This window comes from Cyclopterus lumpus, chromosome 1 (assembly GCF_009769545.1).
Source record: "Cyclopterus lumpus isolate fCycLum1 chromosome 1, fCycLum1.pri, whole genome shotgun sequence".
Lineage (NCBI taxonomy): Eukaryota > Metazoa > Chordata > Actinopteri > Perciformes > Cyclopteridae > Cyclopterus > Cyclopterus lumpus.
Window position 1 is genome coordinate 15,504,337 of NC_046966.1, and position 21,888 is coordinate 15,526,224.

Below are 21,888 nucleotides of genomic sequence, written 5' to 3' on the forward strand. Positions count from 1 at the left end.
CTCTTGCAGTGCTAGCCACTACACCACCGTGCAGCCCCCGACCTCAAGATGTTTTGACAAAATGGCAGGTGGTGGATGATTGAGTGCATGCGTGTGTATGTGTGCTCTCAGGTTGCTCTTGTTTTATGGAGTTATGTCCTTGTTTCAAGTCTGTTTTTTTTTTGAGAGGCAGAAATGTGAGGGACACATTTTTTTCGAAAGAGCATTATTCAGAGAACACAACAAGGATGATTCAAAGCATGAAAACAAGCAATGCTCTTTTTGTGTGTATAATGGTTTTGTATACTTTATGGCATGTCCACCGATGAGAACTTTCTTATTTATTTATTTTTCTTCAAGGAGCTTTTTTCCCCTCTGTCACTTACTGTATGTTCATGATTACAAATTCAGCTGTTTGACTTTCCCCTTGGTCTAAAAAAACAATTGAGTGATGGAATGAGGCTAATAACATTGAGCAATTGAGATTTCTTCGTCTTGATATTTACTCTCTCTCTTTTGCATAGCCTGCAGCTCAAGCCCATGTGGATGTGACTGATTGTCGCTCTCTTTGAATACCTACAATTTTAATTGTATTTGTAGGTCAACAGATTCCAACTACTCTGTTCACCTTGGTTGACACATACAGATATGGATTTATTTTATTGTTAATTTGTCAAAACAAATGTGTGTTCTTCCCAAAAGCACAATACGTTAAGGTGAAAAGATGCAAGAGGTGAGTAGCTGGATGAGACAGATAGATAAAAAAACAAACTGCAATGGCTCAACTTGTTTTGCTTTTTATTTTAAATCTGATTTATATCTTACGTTAACAAACATAACATCAAAAAGTATTCATAAAAAAGCATGTTTATCTCACATTAGCACTCAACTACCAAACTAATTACAGTTAAGCGGGGCAAGCGCATCTGGATTTTTATTCAAATAACTTCACATATCAATGCCAAATTAACTTATAAATCCAACAGTTGGAATAAATACTGTGCAGCATCTTTATTCATAGGCGGACTCTAACCTGTACAATGCCTTGTCAAAACCCAAAACATGGATGAAATATCTTAATTCCTTTTGACATATTACATTTGATTAAATCCGGAAATTCTGTCAATTACCAAAATTTTACTTACAACTCTTATTTTGCTCTGTTACAGTTGTATGGTATTTTTTTAATCTACAATCAACTGAAATATAAGTTGTATATATAAATGTAAAGAACTAAGCGGTAATAATTAGGCTAATGTAAAATGCAGAAACGGCATACGCGTGTCAACTAGGCTGTGTAATGTGGATGCACACTGCTTCTAAGTAATTAAAGTAAGTCCAAGAAGTTGCCTTCCACTGTGTCCACTTAAATAGGAAGATTTGTCATACATGATGCGAATGAAGGATTGAGATAAGCCATTGTTCCCAGTCTGCAGCTTTAATCAAGCTTGGATCCACAGGATGTTTTGTGAACAGAAATGTAGCTCTCTGAAATATGGCTCTCTGAAAATGAATAAAAGATTCTCTGACTAGCCCCTAAATGTCCGTCTCTTTAAGACCATAGCAGTCTGCCAGATCATAGAACTGATAACTGCTCTGCTCACAAGAGTTGTAAATACCCATAGATACTGTGTCTACTATATCCATCCGACCCACTGCAGGTTTGGTTCCTTTTCCTGGCCCTCCCTTGATTTTATTTGATAGATTGTTCACTTTCTCTTTGAGTTGAAAAGAAGATTTTTGCAGAGGTGGAAACAGACTCCATCTCTTGAAACCCAGTGAGGGACCTTTTCCCGTGTGAAACAAAGAGTTGCCACAGGATTCGTGCACAGCATAGCCGGGCTTACAGTCTCCTCTCTGATCAATAGTCATTCCCTTGACAGCCGCCCGCCACCTGTGGTCATAGAAGCGCCGCAGGACCCTTTGTCTGTGATTACACTGGCACCTGAGGAGCCGCGTGAATGCCCGCTGGAACTCTTTGCTGGAGCAGGGGTAGATCATTGGGTTGATGCAGCTGTTGAAGTAGCCCAGCCAGAAGACCACCTTGAACAACGTTTCTGATGGCTTCAGTGCTGGAAAGAAGGCACCTAAAAGCAGACGGAGCCATAAGAAATAATTGTGAGCAAACGTACCGTAAATGCACAAAACAAGAACAGTCAACTGCTTTCATTGTCCCATTCAAGAACCCTTTTATGAGATAAAAAGCATTGTGAAACGGAACCTGAATCTGAAACAAACAATGCATTATACAGCTGTATTATGCTTGTGCTAAATTGATGTATTTGTCATCCCTTTAACAGTAATATAAAGTAACATAATTTGTGTGGTGATTTGTGGTTGTATAGCAGTAGCAATGGGAACCTCTGACATGTTGTGGACTTGTATTAATGGAGACAGATATTTACTGAGCATGTTTCAACCGCAAGCCCCAATGCACACAACTATTTGTATGAGGCTTTCGCTGGAGTAGAGTTGTTTTCTGATTAGTGCAAAGTACTTGAATCCTTTCTTGAGTGATTTTATTTGATAAAATAAATGTCTTCATTAACCAAACTGCTAATAACATGAAGGGGATTGCAATGTTCCTGTGGTGTATGCTTTCTATGAAGGGATATGGTCTTAGCAGCTGTTTAAATGAGACTATTTTTTTGTAATTGCCTAAAGGCATTTAAAAAATGTTTTTAAAGTTCTTACAAATAACATCACAGAATGGTAATTTACTATTAATTAAATAAAAGTTTTTATTTGATAAAAGGTCAGTTTTATTTCTGCTTACTCTCAACCCAAGCCCGAGCTGCTTTGTTAATTTTACCATGCTTTGGCAATTTTGGTATGACGTGAAATAATAATAATAATACATTTATTTATATAGCACCTTTAAAAACAGAGTTTAAAAAGTGCTCTACATATAAGCAACGTAAAAACATAACATCAATACAAGTAAACATTTCAGAAAATACATGAGGCAATGAACACAATAGAGGAATAGAAAATTACAAATACAAAATAAAGCAGAACAGACAAACTAAAATAGGGGAAACTGCATAAAAGGACGACATCACTTAAAAGTAGTTCTATAAAAATGGGTTTTAAGAAGTGATTTAAAAGAAGCTACTGATTCTGCTAGCCTTATCCCCTCAGGTAGGTCGTTCCAAAGTCGAGGGGCTCTGATGGCAAAAGCACGGTCACCCTTTGATTTAAGCCTTGACTTTGGAACGGCCAGAAGGGCCCCACCGGAGGATCTAAGGCTGCAAGCTGGCTCATATGGGGCTAACATTTCAATGAGCTTGGGGCCAGACCCAGGCGTGCTTTAAAAGTGAGCAGCAAAATCTTAAAATCAAATGAAATGACGTGCTGTATTTCATGGAAAGCTGTCTTTTCCTATAGTTTCCTTCTTGTTCTTATATCTCCCTTGGATTTAACATAGTGTTTGACCCTGGACACAGAGGCAACATGTCACAGTGTTAACATTAAGTCTGCACTGTCTGAGCCCAGAAGTCTTTTTTCTCTCTGACTTGTAACTTTTTCTGCAGCATGAACAATATTCTGTGGCGATCCGGCTACCTGCCTCTTAACTTGCTTTCATTTCTGTTAAAAGACTTGTCTGAAAGCCGGTTTTAACGCAACACTCTTAAAGACTAAGATGAATAAAGTGATAAAAGGGAGTGATGTTATCCACTGATTATTCTTACTGAAATGAAATCCCCTTAAACAGGCAGACAGCAAGTAATTCACCACTGTGACACACTACAACTATGACAACATATAATATTTGTTTTATTTATTGCCTATTAGATAACATTATCTTTTAAAGTTTGATGTCTGATGTCCGGGTGGATGGATGGGTCAAACAAACACAGGACTTTCACCCTGGAGACTGCTGTATGTGAAACCAAAAGTCAACGTTGACCTTTTTTAACTTGTGTATGTATGTTAACTTATGTACCGTTCTTAACCTAAATCACACACATCACATACAAATTCCTAATTTACTCAACAAACATACTTATTTGAACCTAAACCATGATCTTCCCCTAAACCCATTCCGTTGGGTCGGAAAAGATGATGGCTGTTTGAAATTCTTTCCGAGGATGTGGGATTGTTTTTAAGTTCACATTGGCTCTTATGAATGAATTATTTGAATGTACATTGAAGCTCATGAAGGACTCTGGGGACTTGTTCAATTTGAGAACAATCTTTTATGTGAGCAGACAGAATCGTGATCAGCCCTCACTTAAAGAGTTTAAAGATGTATCTCCTTGACATCTGATGTTCTGTGAACAGGCTGTACAATGAACCCTCACATTTGTAGTCAATCTTTTTGGACAAATTACATATTGTAATGATTATAGTGGCCATAAACTGTAAGTATTAGAGTAGATGTTAATCTATTCTTATATATACATATATATATATATATACATATATATATATATATATATATATATATATATATATACAATATTCTGTCATTTTCTTACTGTCAACAAATTCCACTAAAAGACTAAAACCAACTATGAATTAGTCTTTCAAAACTGCCCCAAGCACATTTGACACATCTTATCATGAATATATATATTCATTATGATTAAAGGCTGTATGTGGGATCAACTCAAAATAAATGACAGTACCCATAATAAAGGAACATGTCACTCAGAGAAACAGTTTATTGTTTATTAAACAGTAAGCAGCTTTGAACCAAGTTCCTGTACTTTTTTGGGTTTGAAAGTTGCTCACCCTAACTCCCACAAAAGTCAATTATATGGGTCCACATTAAGCTCAAAGTAAAAAAGTAAATCCATCTAAGCATAATGCAGTATCATTGGAATGTATTACATTTCTCAGTCCACACATTTTGGACATGAATGGACAGAACTTTTCTATTCATACATATTGTAAAATCACGTCATTGCCTTCAGACCAAGTGCATTGTTCCAATATTCCTAAGAATAAAATGCACAGCAAACCTTTAAAAACAAAGAAAGTCTACTATAAACTGTAATGATTGGAAACTTGAAACATGTATGATTGTGTGCCTGTATGCTGGTTGGATTCATATAAGCAACAAATAAAGGAAAAGCAACAAATTAAAATTAGTTGAATAATTTAGACTAAAAACTCAAATCTATATTCCTTGTGAGAGAAGTTCTGAAAGGCTATTTATTTTCATTCCATCAGTTTCTGGTATTCATGAGTCTGCTGCACTAATATAAGCAAATTGTGTTTGGGCACTCTCTGGAGCTTCAGATGAGTCAGACTACTCTGTCTCGTTTTGCATCATCACAGAGAACGGCCCTGATTGGCACAAGAGGTGCTAAAAGTACGTCTGCCTCTCAGCAAAAGGTTATTCATTAATGATGGCTCTACAATGTTCCAGCATCAATCTCTCTCACTGACTGACCAAGTATGGGTAAGCAGAGTAGTTGTAGGTGGTGACGATTCCACACTCATCAATCAGTCATTTCAGAAACAGACCCCCCCCCCCCCAAAAGGATGAATCCATAAAACAGGGTAACACTCTATTGAAGGATGAATCCATAAAACAGGGTAACACTCTATTGATCCCTATGGGGACTTTGTGTTTTGAACTACTTCCTCCAGGGAGGTCAAAGCACAGGGTCAGATTGCAGAACAGCATATCCGAGGCGATTCTGCGGGACACATTTCCAGCAACGGTCATGAATGCCTTTGACTTTAACAATCACATTATATTATTATGAGAGTGCAGATCATGTAGATTAATAGTGTAGTTTAGAATTGAAACGTATCATGCAAATTAGAGGCCTCTACAATCTAGTTAGCAAACATTTGAAAAAAAAACAAATCTCCAAGATAATTATTCCTTTTTTAGCAGAGCTCCCTTTTGTTTTCTCTTTTGAATATTTCTTTTTTTAGCATTGTGCCATATTAAGAATCATGGACTCTGCATACTGCAACCTGGGTGATGTTTCCCAGCAGAGGCTGTATAATATAATCGCAAAGGTATCATATGTTTTTGTGATGGTCTACTTAATTTGTAGCCTTATTAACAATCAAATCCATTCTTGTCCTTGCTTATATTTAATCACAAGAGAAGATGGAGTATATATCTTTTTTAGATACAAATATTTCCCTCTTCACTCCCATTGAGTTAGAACAATAATGAGCAGCTTCCACTTCATTTCTGGCACCCTCTCTCTCTGCAAGCTTTACTGTAATATTTTGATTAAATAAATCTGGAGGTGCAGCAAGAATGAGAAGGTTGTACGTGCTATACCTGATAAAGACTGGCCATTTGTTCATAATGGCTTTCACAATAAATTATGTGAAATAATATGCTAACTTAAATTCATGAGTCCACCATAAGTGTGTGTGTGTGTGTGTGTGTGTGTGTGGCAGCATAGGCTACTTTCTGAAAGTGCATACTTAAGTTGTATACAGTATATGTAGAATACATAATGACTTGCATTAGTCATCCCCTCTGAAGGGCTTTTTCATCAAGTGGTTTTACATGTCTTATCCTATCAATACTGTGACCTGTTGGTATCATTAACACATTTCTAGTCCTCAGTGTAAATAATCTCAGGTAGAATTTAATATTCAAACTATAACCTTGCCCTGCTATGAAGATCATGAAACACAAACCCCTTCTCATACACATATATTTATATATATATATTTATTGTGTTACTCTGTGAGACTCTAAAACAAGTAGCCAAGTGGAATTGGCTACTTGACAGGATTTTAGTTTTTAAATTCTCATCAGTGTAGAATGTCAGTCTGCTCTTTTAAGAATGTGATATTAGGCATCTGAAAAAATAAGCTTGCAGAAAAAAATGGCAGGCATGAAAACAAGCCACATTAATAGTCACGTTGCAGATCTGATCTGATCTTATCAAAATATTTGTTTTGATGAAAATCTTAGTTTTGATTCATTCTTGGCATTGTTTTTAGAATAAACGGTGAATGAAATCCAACATATGCAGTTTTCTGTTTTCTCTTATGCCTCAATGTTACTGTATGTTTTTGTAGTTTATGTTGTACATTTTCTTAAACTGTAATGTATTGATGTAATACTGTCAGCAAGTACGTTGTATATAAATATACACGCGTTTCTCAGGAGGAGCGGCAGGCTGACAAAGTTGAATCTCTTCATGTGACGCAAATTCATAACTGATCACATGACTAGAAAGTATATCCCTGCAAACCATTTACCACATAATCAGACGTGTTGAATCACAATTGCGGTTCCTTGATTTCATTTAATCTGCTAGAAATATTAAAACAATTTACTAATTTGATATCCTTGACCGAGACCATAGCCTCTGTCATAACATCCCCACACACTTAAAGTGCCAAAGACGGACTGGGGAACATTTATTTATTTATTTTAAGGAACATAAAGTTATAAGACATACATACCCATAGGCAGAAAGAAGAAAAAGGGAAGCCAACACAAGATGAACATCCCCACAACGATGGCGAGGGTTTTAGCAGCTTTTTTCTCCCGGGAGAATTTCATTAGCCTCACTGACAGCGAACTTCGAAACGGGTGGTTTTTGTTGCTCTTGGAGTTGGTCGCGCGCGCGTCCTCCAGCACGCTGCGACAGTGTATCCGGAGCACCACTTCCATCGACTTATTTCTCTCTCGTTTGACGCCCGCTTCTAGGCTCTTGGTAGTCCTGCGGGCCACCACGTAGACACGAAAGTACATGATGAGAATGACCATGAGCGGGAGGTAGAAAGAGAAGAGAGAGGAGAAGAGCGCGTAGCCGGGCTCCTCTGTGATGCTGCAGATTCTTTCGTCGACAGGCGGCGGTTCCTTCCATCCCAGGAGTGGTCCAACAGAGATGACAGTGGATAATACCCACACTAGCCCCAAAATAGATATTGCTTTCTTCTCTGTCATAATAGTTGGGTATTTCAGGCAGTGTTTAACACCTATGTAACGGTCGATGGAGATGACGCAGAGGCTTAGGATGGATGCGGTGCAGCAGAGCACATCCACCGCTGCCCAGATGTTACAGAAAACCCGGCCAAACACCCAGCATCCCAGAACCTCTAGAGATGCAGAGAAAGGCAGCACAATACTGCTCAGCAGCAGGTCTGCCATGGCTAAGTTGACAATGAAGAAGTTTGTGACAGTCTGCAAATGTTTATTGCATACAACAGACAAGATAACCAAAATGTTTCCAACAATTGCCACGGAAATAAAAACGAAGAGAAAGATCCCAACGCCGACAACCTGTGAGTCCACAGTGAAGTTTGGGCATGTCGTGATGCTGTCGTTTGGAAATATTTGGTCCAGAACAGATCCATTAAAAGCTTCAGCAAAATAGATCCCATGGTTGCTTTCGTTCCTCAAGTTAGAGTCAGTCATTTTGAAACGCCATAAAGAGAACTTTAGAGTACGTTTTCTAAAGAATGCAGTTTGTTGTCAGTCTCTCTTTCCAGTGAAGCTGTCGTCTTTCGACTCATACGACTGATATTTAAAAAATAAAAAGACCAAACAAAAGTCCACATGACTGAAGGCAAATGCATGCATGATTACGAAGCTGTTGATTAAAAAAGAGAATCAAAAGATCTCACTCAAAAAACAAGTGAAAACAAAAACATCAAATGCATGTAGATGCATTCTTACGCATTTCTACCTTGCGGTGGTTTTCCGTGGTGGCATCCTTTTGTAAAAACTCCCCAATCACATTCAGCGCGGTTACAGCAGGTCTGAACCTACAGCTCCACCCACACGTCACTGGTGCGTTCAAAGGCTCCACAATAGAGCAGCCCTTTGAATATCGGCGCGGATTCTACATTTGCCCTGCCACTTTAGACTGTTGTACCTATTTATCTGACATGTTTTCATTAACAAGTGTCGAAGATTGTTGTTTATATGCGTCTTATAGTCTTACAATGCACTTATGGAAAACTATCCGAAAAAAACTCATCCATCCTGCAAAGATAAGAAAAAGTCTGTCAGATCATCTCAACAAACATCAGGCACCGACTAACCAACTCTGACCACTGGAGAGAGACAAAAACGGAGTGCCTTCTTCAGGCAGAGCTATAAGTCTTACACTGACACTGCAGCTGTCATCCCCATGCCGTGCATAGCGGGACAGGTCTGGACAAAACACCAGGGAGCCTGGAGGAGACAGGAGGTCAAAAGGCAAAGTCAGAGCGGACAAACAGTCCCTGCATGGGAAAACAGCAGCCCAGTGTGTTGTTCCATACAGCTCCAGGGGTGGAAGTAACGGGGTACATGTACTCGTTACTATAACCAAGTCGGTGTGTGTGTGTGTGCGTGTGGGCGTGTGTGTGTTTGTACTTTGCTGTGTGTATTATCCGATCATTCAATTGTTTTAGATGCCGCTGTACACTAAGCAAAGTAAGTCAAAAAATAATAGTGAACAATAGGTTTGTCTCCCCTCATACTTTTCATACAGCATCACAACATCATCGTCTAAACTTTCATTTTTAAAGACATATCGATGAGGACAAAAACATATCATTGATTTATTGCATGGAATGGTAATTACTTCCCTCCATTCATAGCTAGACTCAGCCTTTCATCACGGATGCACCTGGTTAACTATATTTTAACCTCTTAGCGTTCCTGTAAAATTCACGAAAAACGCCTATCCAGACGTACCCAAAGTAAATTGAAAGCTGTAGTATTTGGAGTTACCATTTGGAGTAAATGCATGGTTTTGGTCTCTTTTGAAAGGTAACACTCTGACGTTTTTCCCCCCAACAGTCAGAATCACTTTAAGTGCTGCTGACATTGAGTAACATAAGTTGGCACACACATAAGTAGAAGATTTTCTATTTTCGCCTAAATATTTTTGTGAAATAGATGCCTGCAGAGGATTATAGCTGGGACTTATGGTCTGGAAAACACAATGGGAGCATAGCATAAAGCCTTACCTAGTCCAAGTAAAAAGTAGATTATAATTTTACAGAAAATGAAGATTTTACACATGTTTTACTAAGGGTATGTTTAGGCGTTTTTCCAATAAAGGCCATTTGGAGACTCCATTTTAGGCCCTAATGAAAGGTGAAACAGAGGTATTATGTACACATTCACTATTGCACTATTGCTGACACAAAGGAACTGAAGCATAAACACCTTATTGTGTTTTTTCCCCGAATTGAAACCAAATTGTGTGCAAAATCGACAGGTTGTCATTACGCAGTGAAATTGCGGGTTTATCTGACATCCCAACAAGGCACTTCCTTGTTTTCGTCTTTTCATTGGCTATTCATTTGACAAATCCGACTCTGTGTGCGCGCACAGTAGCCAAAAGAACTTGGTCAGCCCTCTTCTTCTTCGCTGACTCTGGTTGGCTAATGTGGGTTTAGAAGAGGATATCTTGCTCCTATTGGCTTACATTTGGTGTCAATCGAAAAGTTAGAGTCGAACGAACAGTTTGATATCCGGGTTGTAAAGGTGCGTGGCAGAGAATGGCTTTTACAGCTACTTTTCTGAAATATTTTGTCATATCTGCCAGCTGATTTGAAATGATGCAACGGCAGTTTGTGGATATTTATGGATGTAATCACGTGTTTTGGACAAAATCTTTTACTGAATTGGATCGACGTAACAAGACCGTTTTTATTGGAATGTGATGACCTGTGGCTCAAAACGAAGCTTCATCGGTGAGTCGGTTTAATTTTAAAAACGTTTGTTTGTTTGTTGTTGTCTGACAAAAACGTTGCCCGTACCTGCTGTGGTGGTCCGATCTTGAAATGGAGTGGATAGTTAGAATCACAAGAATCGTAGGTTTCCAGAAACATACGACACTAGTACCTAACTATAAATAAATGGACAATGAACGGTACGATCTCCAGCGCACAGTTGGCGGGCCCGCCCACGGGCCACCGGAACTTTTACTTAAAATATATCCGTGTGGAACAAGTTTTCCGTAAAAAAAAAATATATATATATACATATGAGATTCTGAGCAACACTAGGCGACCAAACCAAATGCCAAAAACAAAAAGATTTAGATTTGGTTAATGTTTTCTCGTTTATTAGATAACCCATTCAAGAAAACAAGAACACTCCTTTTAAGCATGAACAACCAAAATAATATTATATTGACAACATATGTTATAATTGAATGAATAATTGAACGGTCAGATGAAATTATACTCTTAAATAGTACAAGCAGCCCCTTTTAGTTCGCTGTACACTGTGTGAGAATGGAAGAGATGAAAGGAGTTTAATCAGCATCTGCAGCAGCAGAGGAGGAGCTGCTGGTGTGTGGGCGTGGCCAGAGCTCCAGAGGGGAGGCACTCCGGAAATGACGTTTACGGTCTGACTCGGCCTGGTCACGACTAGCAATGCAATCCCGATTATATTAGTGGTCCCATATGGGTTGTGGCATCAGTTAGCTTTGTTGTACTTCACCATAATGTTGCAAAACGTTGCATGTATCTTAATTAATTAATAATGTAATGTATTGTGCGCGGTGCATTACATGACAGTCGGTCAAGGCCAGGCTGCATCTTGCTAACATGGTGAATGAGAATATGCTCAGAGAAATCCCTGATGTGCAGTGGACATGCTGAGCGCAGTAGACTGGTTATACTGGGACAAAGACTTCAAGTGGACTGGTTATACTGGGACATTATGCTTTGAGTATGAATGAGAAGAGACGTGGAAGCTGGAGCGGAGTGTGGAGGACCTGGCGGTCAGTGTGCACCAACACACTAAACTCCTCTCCAGATGTTATCGTTGCCAAGCAGCGTAGTTGGGTGTGTTAATACAGTGTAGTCTCTCCTTTGCTGTAAGCCTAATATTGTGGCGTTGTTTGTCGAGTTTGTGTTGTTTGTAATGTTTTATTCTACTGTGGATTCGAAGAAAATTGTTCCAGGCGCTGTGGTGTCCCTAGCTTTTTGTATTTTCTTTGTCCATCCTTTTATCTTAGTTTTTTTCTGGGTAATTGTTGTGAGGCCACACTGAGGAAGCCAGTTGTATATTTATGTAACTGATAATCACTTGTTTGTACATACTGCAGAGTGTTCATCGGTTTGTTTGGACATACGTGGTCTTGTTCCTAACGTTATATCATCAACCCCCTCCCCATTGACCTAATATTACAGTATCAAAGAAATGAATCCAATTCAGATGTACAGAAGACTGCACTATAGTTTCTGCTGATACTGGACTACTGTTGTTCACATTATGCTGATTGTTCACTGCTGATTGTCGTTTGCACATCATCTTTTATTATTTGATTTGAGAGGAATTTATGTTATTATATATATATATATATATATATATATATATATATATATATATATATACTGTAATAATAAGCAGCATTGGTGAATAGGTAGATATGTTTTATATGAAGACCAACTTGGGTAAACCTAACTGGTTGCATATCAAAATATTGTTGACTGTTTAGGGACAGCAGAAACAAAGTGTGAACACAACACTGATACATCATCTCCTTTTGTTTTGATATAGCAAACGTATTAATAAGGCTGAGCGATGACTATAATAGATTGTGAATGATTAAAATATTTCTAAGTTCTGCCTTTACAGAGAGCTCGTTAAAATCGCTCTACAGTGCATTCTGTGTGTTTGTGTTTTTAGCTAACCAGATGCAATAAATATAGCTTTGCCCGTTTGGTTGGTTCCTTGTCACAACAGATCAAGATGGCCAAAAGATTCTCTGCTCAGAGGGCCTTGCAATTGATTTTGGAAGAGATAGAAGCTTTTGATGATGATGTAGAGGAAGAGGTTTCAGAATGTGACAATCATATTTTTTGAAAATCCAGAGTCTTTGAAGAAGAGGATGAGATTGAGCATCAGCTAGTTCAAAAATGAAGACCAGCCACAGGACCAGCACGTCAGCAGCCAGCTCCCGGACCAGAGCAAGCCCGTCAGCAGCTAGCAAGTGAAGATATATAGATATCAAAGATTTTTGAAATTGAATGGTCTTCTAGCCCAAGAAATGAGCCACCCTCAATGTGATAATGATGCAACCAGGGCCAACACAGATATCAGTTACTCATGTGAGCAGAGCATTCCCACCTCTGAAGTTCAACTTTATTGTTAACTTAACTTGTGTGACACAAAAGAAAAGTCTGCATCATACACAGCCTGCCCTTCAGCTACATTCCACTCACACCAGAGGCTTTCGTCCTTTATCAAAATGCCTGGTATTTCCTGTAATAATGCACTGTGATGATGTACAGTAGGGAAGTAAAACACTCAGCCTGCCTATGTCTTTTTTTTTATTAATTAGCAAATACTTCCCAAGTAGTTTGTCAAAAGTCTGCCATCAGTGATACAAGTAAAACGTTTTTTGAGGGATGTATCTGTTTCTGTGTCTGTTTTAAATATTTTAAATGATGTTGTAGGCTAACAAGTGGAGAAGGAGGTGCATTCTGTTCAGATATTTGCACATCTACCAACGCTCACACTCACAGACAAACATTTTTATCTCCCCCCTCAGACTCTCAATATGGTAATGTGTCCTAGAGTTTAACTGTGTAACATCTTATCAGTCCTCGGCAGAGCGCTGGGATGCAGTTGGCCACAAGTCATGTTGAGTTTTGATATCATTTCGTACATGACTGTTCGTGTAAATGACAAAGGTCAAACGGTCAGAAGTTCATCAAACTGCTTCTTGGTTTGCCACATGTTGTAGTCAGGAAGACAATTGTCCAATGCCTTGCACTTCAGGTGTTATTTGTGAACTTTTTCGCCCTAATATGGCATCAGTAAGCACCTTTTTGTTGCTGTAAATTGAAGCCACTTTACTTCAAGGTCAAACTCAAGTTTTATTGTAATCCAGGAGCATCATCATATGCCTCTCACCGTCTCTGCAGTAAAAAGTGTTGTAACTTTGCATCAAAGAGGGCTCTTGTCAGACGGGGACAATTCGTTGCATTCACTGCTTTGCAGTTCGGATATTTATCACACTTTACCAAAGCTCCGGCTAATTAATGCCATTACAAAAAAGGTCCCTATGTCTAGCTGGAGGGCGTTTGAAAGAAGAGTGTCATTGGGGTGCATTTCATCATTACCACCTTTTATCATGAGAATGAATGCCCTCTGATTTTGACAGTGCAGAGATGTTCACAATATCTTTACTTTTAACCTTGCAGACAAGGAAGGTCTTGCATATTTATTTTAAGAAGCTGAAAGTGTTCGATCAGAATCATAATCTGATTTACACTTGTGTAGTTTTGGTTTACATTTTTAGGACAACTGTAAAAAGTTTTCCCATTATGCACAATTCTGGATGTTTTTAATGATGTCATGCATTTTGACTTGCATGTGAGCTAGTTCAATGATAAGTGCATTTTTGTGAAGCCTATGAGTTTTGAAATTAAGATGTTTGAAAATATCAGATTATCAAATAAGGACTCTTTTATCACGGCAGCTGTGGAATGCTATTGGTATTATGATTGTCACTCTAGATTGGCATGTTTCAAGATTATTCTGTTTGTCTAAGAGTTCTGGAGGCCAATGCACTGGACCTGAGATAGACCAGAGTACCAACATGCACACAGAGGAGTGTCTGAATCACTTGAAATGATAAGCTTCAAGAATTAGCAATGAGCTACACCATTTCATATATTCTCTGTAAAATCACATAACAGATGTGATCATTCTCAGGCCACAATTGTGGGATTAAATAAAGTGTGTTACAAATGTGGGATCATGGAGAAAAATGGGCTATAAAAATGCAAACAATATTTCGAATGAACTCAAAATAATGGCTACATTGGTTGGATGGTTTTGAATTGTTTGCATGATTCCTGTTTTGATATTTCATGAAATAACAGATATTCGCAGGGACTCTGCACATGAATAAGGCAATAGGAATTACCATTTATTGTTTTTATTCATATTCTGTTTGTTTTTAGCAAAAACCTATAAGGACATATATTGTTCATAGTGCTGGAAAAGAAACCTTAGAAAGCCTCTTTTTAGTAAGTCGACTAAGTCTATATAGCAAACTTGCAATAATAACGTTACCTCCAACTCCTAGCTCTCTGCTAAATACTAAACAGTAAAGGCTGTAAAACAATGCACACAAACCAACTTGTACACACAGACATTATAATATACTATCTTAAGTATGTGGGGTGGGTGGGTGTGCTTTGTCCTATTCTGACTGAAAAGCACGATATACTATATTATTGAATGCAGTACCATTTACATGACCGATACAACTGGACAATGCAACAGGTGTGAGTGTTTGGTAGATCATAGATCATCACCATCTGCCATGATACACACTGTCAACAAATATTTTTAATTATAATATATATTCCTAAAATAGATTTAGAATATAAACATGTATATTTAATATATAACATCGTCACTTTCATTAATTGGAAACTAAATGTAACGTTTGGCCAAGCTGAACGAGGAATAATTCAACAGAGAGAGTGACACTGTGTCTTCACAGCAAGCTCTACGTTATGTCACGTAAACAAACCAGGTACTTATGCGCTTCAGTTCAGACTGGAGACGTAACCACTTGAAAGATGGCTGAGCAGTACTTGCTATCTTCTGACAGTTGTACTTTTAAACATAGAATCACTTTTTGATATTGAAATGACACACTACATAGCCAAAAGGAAGTACAACACGTTCAGGCGATCTCCCTCCAGGAAGCTGCCACCTTATTTAGGTTTTTGTAGTGAAATGTGAAGATATCCTAGAGCTAACTCCTGATTTCAGCTTTACGTATCAGCCGTTCCTCATCCTTTGCGGTCTTTCAACCGAGTGACAGGAATACATAGAAACAAGGTGTCAGAAAAAGGTTAAACTCTGAAAAAGATATTCAAAAGTTTGAATCTGTGTAATTTAAGAATAAATGTTCAAAGGTCATTTTTGGCCAAATTTGACAGACCCACATATATAAATGCAGACTGCTACTCCCAGAGGTATGTTTCCACTGGGGAACAGACTTGGGTCTGGACATTCAGAAACACAGGTGGGATTCATTGGAAACCGGGACGTAACTTACATCTCCCGTCTCAAACAATACAGAAAGAGTCAATGAAGCCAAATGGCAATTAACACGAGCCAAGGCCATTGAACATTTGTATTTACTCTTTTATGGAGATTAATGTGCACCATGGAGAATTGCTGAGTGAGTGAGACTGTGCAAAACATTTCTATTTCGAGGTCAGGACAACACCACGCTTGTCTGGATATTCTAAAATTCATACTGATTTGAAGTTGCCTCGGGATGAAGTGACTCGCATGATTTGGACAGAATACATTCTTGCCAATAATTGGAAATGCCAATTTTTCAAAGTTGTTCCAAGTTTCCACTTGGAGATGTATGCATACGGACGGTAGAGACATGTCTTTACAAACAAGTGCTATGACACATAGCCAGAAAGACAAGAGCAAATGAGCAGAACCGCTCGTTGACAGTCGTGGAGAAATGACTTCCTGGTGTGATCAGCATGGCCATAGCCAGCTATAAGTTCATAGACATCCAGACCTTTACTAAAGAGCCCACGTTTCACTCTGCATCTAAAATATGTGAAACCGCTTCAAATTGATAACTATTATTAAGTCGTCTGTCTGTGTTGGTGATGTGACTGAAGGCAGAGTGGGTGGGGCCCCGCGGTGTCTCAAGTGACCGCACACATGTGTATACCGCAATGATTTTAAACACAAAAACTATATGAAACACTGACATTGTACTTAGTAGTATATGTACAGTATCAAAAGATATTGTTGAACACTATCGGCGCTCTGTTTTGCCAGATACTTCTCCTTCTGTTTTCTTTCATTCTATTTGATGTTATCTTTCATATCTGACCTTGAATGTCCATGGGCTACAGTCCAGCCCTCTCCTCTGCCCTCCGGGGGTGGGGAATGTGATGGTGAGACAGTGCTGATGAAATATTGAGCGGAATTTGATTTGAGTTTTGAGTTGAATGATATCTTTTATAATTAAGGCATTTTTGGAATAGTTATGGCTCACTTGCAGAGCCACAAGCATGAATAACACTGCTGGTTTGTGGCTCTATCATATATACAGTGTGTTTTTTTAAATTCAGTGTGTTTAGTAAATTAAAGAGCATCCAAGCTGCAGATTGATACATTGGTTTCAGTCATAAAAATAGACATCATAATCATTGTAACATTTCATATGATTTCATTTGACAGAATTGTCCAGGACAATAATGTATAACTATTATTTATAGTTATATAATACAACTGTATTTTTAACCATTACATGGATTGCACTTAAATCCCTTTTAGTTTAATAAATACTAGCACAATATGTAAAACTATAGAAATGAACTGAAGTGCAAAAGCTAATTGAGCAAAAATGGCAGGAAGCTTGTCTTCCATTAAATTAGAGGGTGATGATTTGTGCAACGTGCTTGAAGGTTCATTCACACAGAGATCATTGCAATTCAGAGTAAATCCACATCAGACTCCTCATTTCATGCAGTCAAAGAAGCTATAAGCTCAGTATTCTGCACATATACTGCCATCCGTCATCCTCTCCGGACTTGGGATATATTAGATGCTGCAAAAGTCAGGACTTCTCAGGCAATATCCACACTACTACATTTCCATTTTAATGTCCCAGTTTGACGCTTTAAGGAGGGTGATGGACACAAAACGGATTACTTTCCTTTTCTTATGAATACATATTTTGTTCTGCACAACTATTGTGAAGTACACAAAGAACCTGCAAATGAACAAAAGCATAAATGCTCTCCAGTAAGTGATAACAGGCAAATGAGGAAACCGAGGATACAAGTGAGACGTGTGTTGACCAAATTTGTGTGAGTGTGTGTGCGTGCGTGCGTGTGTGTGTGTGTGTGTGTGTGTGTGTGTGTGTGTGTGTGTGTGTGTGTATGAGAGAGAGTGAGTGCGTGCGTGTGAGAAAGAGAGCGCGAGTGAGTGAGCAAACCCTGCAGCCTTGTAACTAAGTTTGAATAGTTAATAGTATCACAGTTTGGGAATTTACTCTCCATATTTGCTGGATCAGGTTATAGTTGTGATGACTTTAAAGCGGGACATAGTGACAAATCCAAAGTCAAAATGGGTTTGGCAACAGGTAAGCTGGATCAAGCTGGTTCAAAAGAGGAGCTGGGGTCATGACAAGCAGGCAGCCTGCAGGCAGATGCAAAGGTTGGAATGCTGAGGCTGAAACACAACATCATTTACTTGTACTCAAGTTTTCTTTATCATGTATAGAGTGTGTGAGAGAGGAACCAAGGACAAGAGCCATATGACTCATCACCTGGCAAGGATGCGCCAAGAGGGGCAAAGAGACTGCTGGTTATATTATGCTTTCAGAACGGCAGAGTAGAGAAGTTGAACCTGGAGCAGATTGTTGAGGATTCGCAGAAAGATGTCATAAACACTGTTTGCTTAAAAACAAAAGTGTTAAAAGTGAGACTGCAAGATGAATATGAAGATCAATCCGCTATGTGTTCAGGCAATTGTTGATAAACAGAATAGAGTCTGCTAATTAGACTGTCCATAGTCCCAGCGCTGCAGTTTCCACAGCTCAGACCTCGGGATGAGTAGAAGTGGAGATGGATCTCAGGGGCCTAACAATGCTGAGGTGGGTCAGAAGTTTCAAAATACAGCCAGGAGGAAGGACTTGCAAAAATATGAAGAGAATTCAGAAATACATTTTAAGACTACCAGCTTCAGTCAGCTGAGAGTCCTTTCCAGTAACAAGGTCTGAGGGCAAAGGGCAATTGTACTCAATGTTAGGTGCTTAATAGTCTTGCATTGTAACGGCTGCTTTATCTTTCCATCAAGAAGAAATATTAGATATTAAAAAGATAATTCAAAGACAGCTGTAACTGTCAATGAAAATCTCTGCCCCTTAAAATGAAACGCGGGCATACATTTACTATTAAAACACTTTTCATCCGCTTGTATGTTCTTTTGGCCTCTGTCCAATACTATGTAAATCCCACTTAATTACCCGCCAGCGACTGAGTTTACTAGGACCCCTCTCCTGAGTGAGATCTGCTGTGGACTCTGAGTGTCCTCCAAAACACAGGGACCCTGCAGCGCCGTTCTCATGCTACATGCACTTTGTTGAGTTTGTGTCAGTGTGCATGTGGACGGATGAAATCAACACTGATCCCCAATAGAATACTGGTTAACACAACAAACACTCCTAGACCGGAATTTAGTGGTGTAAAGCTCCCTTGATTGCTCATTTTGCTCATTTTGAGACAGAGAGAGAGATAGAGTGTGAGAGAGAGAGAGCAATAAGGGGATTCTCTTCCAAATTCTTTTCAACTCTATCTCCTGTTTACATCCATTAGAGTTTTGTCTGATGATTTAATCGCTTCCTCCATAATTACAATTTGTGCTTGCTACCTTTTAATAGTGATATACACCAACATGTCAATTGATATAAATACATTGACATTGATAATTTAATATGAACTCAATAGTATCCACACACATTCTTTTCTTCCTGTCATTACTCCAAATTGGAAATTAATTACTCTTGCTTTGTCTATGGTCAATGATGGACATGGATTCTTATTTTGAGTACACCAGTATGAAAACCAAGACACTTTTGATTTACCAGTGCTGCTTCGATGTTGCCTTGCAGTGCAGCTGGATTCTCAAACTTTCACAAGATGACATTGCCAATGATGCTTTCTCAGATGTTTTTTGGTGATGGTTCGAACCATCTGGTGATGAGATCACCATCAATATAAATGAAAGCTTTGCGACAAGAAAGCTGTTTGGAAAATCTTAGTCTAATCTTGCTTCTTTTTTATCAGTTAGGACATTTGCGTCATAGGTGGCAGAAGTATTGGTTTGACGATGAAATATTTGACTTCAGAGGGAATGAATGTAATTTGTGTCTCAACACTGACCTTTGTTATTACGATCAACAAATTCAAACAGGGCTGCACGGTGGTGTAGTGGCTAGCACTGTCGCCTCACAGCAAGAGGGCTTTGGGTTCCGATCCCATTCTGGGTGGAGTTTGCATGGGATCGGCTCCAGTGCCCCGCGACCCTTAAATAGGATAAGCGGTTTGTGTAATGGAATAGAAATTCAAACAGACCATTTTTATAACAAGTGTTATGCATTCGGACAATTTAGGGATGCCACCTATTATATTCATGAATGACTAGTCTGCTGATTATGTTCATGATTAATCATTGAGTCTCTTTACGTCTTGCTGGGTTTCTCTGAAGTACAGTGCCCTCTAGTGGCTTTAGTGGTGAGAACATCTTTCCCACTAGGTTACATATGAAATGTCAAAAATATATATCAACGCTCAAGTTGATAAGTCTAGATTTTTCCAAACAACAGACCAAAGCCCAAAGACATTCAGTTTACAGTGACATGAAAGAGAGAAAAGCATCACATTCAATAAACTGGAACCAAATGTTTATTTATTTATTGCTTTAGCTTTGATTGAAAAATGGCTTAAACGTTGAAGCAATTAGCCATTAGCTGCTGCTTTATAAGCCAATTAAATACCAAACATTGGGTCAAGTTGCATGTTGTGTTTCACTGTGTATATTTAGGCTAGGGGTGTCTTCAAAAAGCATTAAGGATACAGCGTCAACAATTTCTCAATTTCTTACTGTTGGGCATTTGTTCCTACTTACTTTTTTTACACTCATTCAACATCTTTCCCTTAACGTCCCTCAGGAAAATGAAATACCTTAAGGAATTTACAGCAGAGAACACTGAAATGAGAGTGTTTGTAGAAATGCAAGACACAATAGAAAGACTAAAGAACATAATATATGTGAATAGTTGATATTCTGGTATGAAGTGTGTTCAGCAGTATGTTCATAACGAAGCAAGACAATGGAAAATACCGGGGTGCATAACATTTTGACTGAGACCTTTACACAGTGTTATAGTAATTTTTCTGATCACCTGCATATGCAATAATCAATGTTAAGCTGCATGGAAAATGTTTTACATCTTTGACACCGAGTTGCCCTGCCCGACAGAGGATCAAAATTGATTTATACGTAGCATTTAAAATCTGCTCTCGTCCATTGTCCTGTTATCATGGTCATATCATCAGCAGGGTTGGTTGCTATGACAACAACGATTTGACGTCTCTCATGCGATTTTGGACAATTACACTATTACGGATAACGTGTTAATCATATTATAACATATCTTTCTCTGCTTGGAATAGCAGACAGCCTAGAAGCCATAGTGATGCTATTTTAAACCTGTAAATTACCAAGCAACAACTTGACACTGGTTATCTTTAGTGAAGTTATAGACACCTGTGCTGCAGCAGCAGGCTTTTTACTTTAACATCTGATTACATTCAGGGGAGCAGAAGACTAGTGTACCTCTAAGGCAAGTGCATTATAAGTAAACTATAGTCTTCTGCTCCCCTGAATGTAATAATATGACATTGTTTTTGTCATTTTGTTTTAGTTTAGACTGTTTTGGAGCACACTGTTACTACACCACTGCCACTAGCACAGTTAAGGCAGGAATACATTGTTTAAACACACACAGTGGCTCAATTTTTTAGCTGTTGTTGGTTATTATTATTTCCGCCAGGAGACTCATGCTATCACATATGCGTGCGTGTGCGTCAATGAGTGAGTGAGTGAGTGTGCGAGTGCATCTTTTTGTTGTCCAACAGGTTTTCAAAACGTCTTTTATTGTCTGTTTTATACTGCTATTGAGTTCTGACCCTTCTCTTGACTGGCCACCGGCCCCCAAGTGATAGCACCAGAGACACAGTGGGGGGAAACGTAGACTGTGCGGGGTTGTTGCAGATGCACATGTGACACCTTTCAAATGTTGTTACCCGGCAGTAGCAGTGACAGTAGCTAAGCAGCTTAGCGTGGGCAATGTAGGTGGTCATGGCATGAGGTTTGGTTGGAAGAACAAACTGTTTGGAACTTAATGGTAATAATTACTCTGAAGCATTCCAAAAAGATGA

General features: G+C 38.7%; 1 protein-coding gene across 1 annotated transcript; it reads right to left on the reverse strand.

Annotated features, from left to right (window-relative positions):
- Positions 1-760: 760 nt before the first annotated feature.
- adra1d (adrenoceptor alpha 1D) lies at positions 761-9,235 on the reverse strand. The gene is made up of 2 exons (XM_034542270.1): positions 7,381-9,235; positions 761-2,066 (listed from the first exon to the last, which is right to left on the reverse strand). The coding sequence occupies exons 1-2, from the start codon at positions 8,336-8,338 to the stop codon at positions 1,516-1,518; spliced, it is 1,509 nt and encodes a 502-aa protein (XP_034398161.1). The 5' UTR covers positions 8,339-9,235; the 3' UTR covers positions 761-1,515.
- Positions 9,236-21,888: the final 12,653 nt, after the last annotated feature.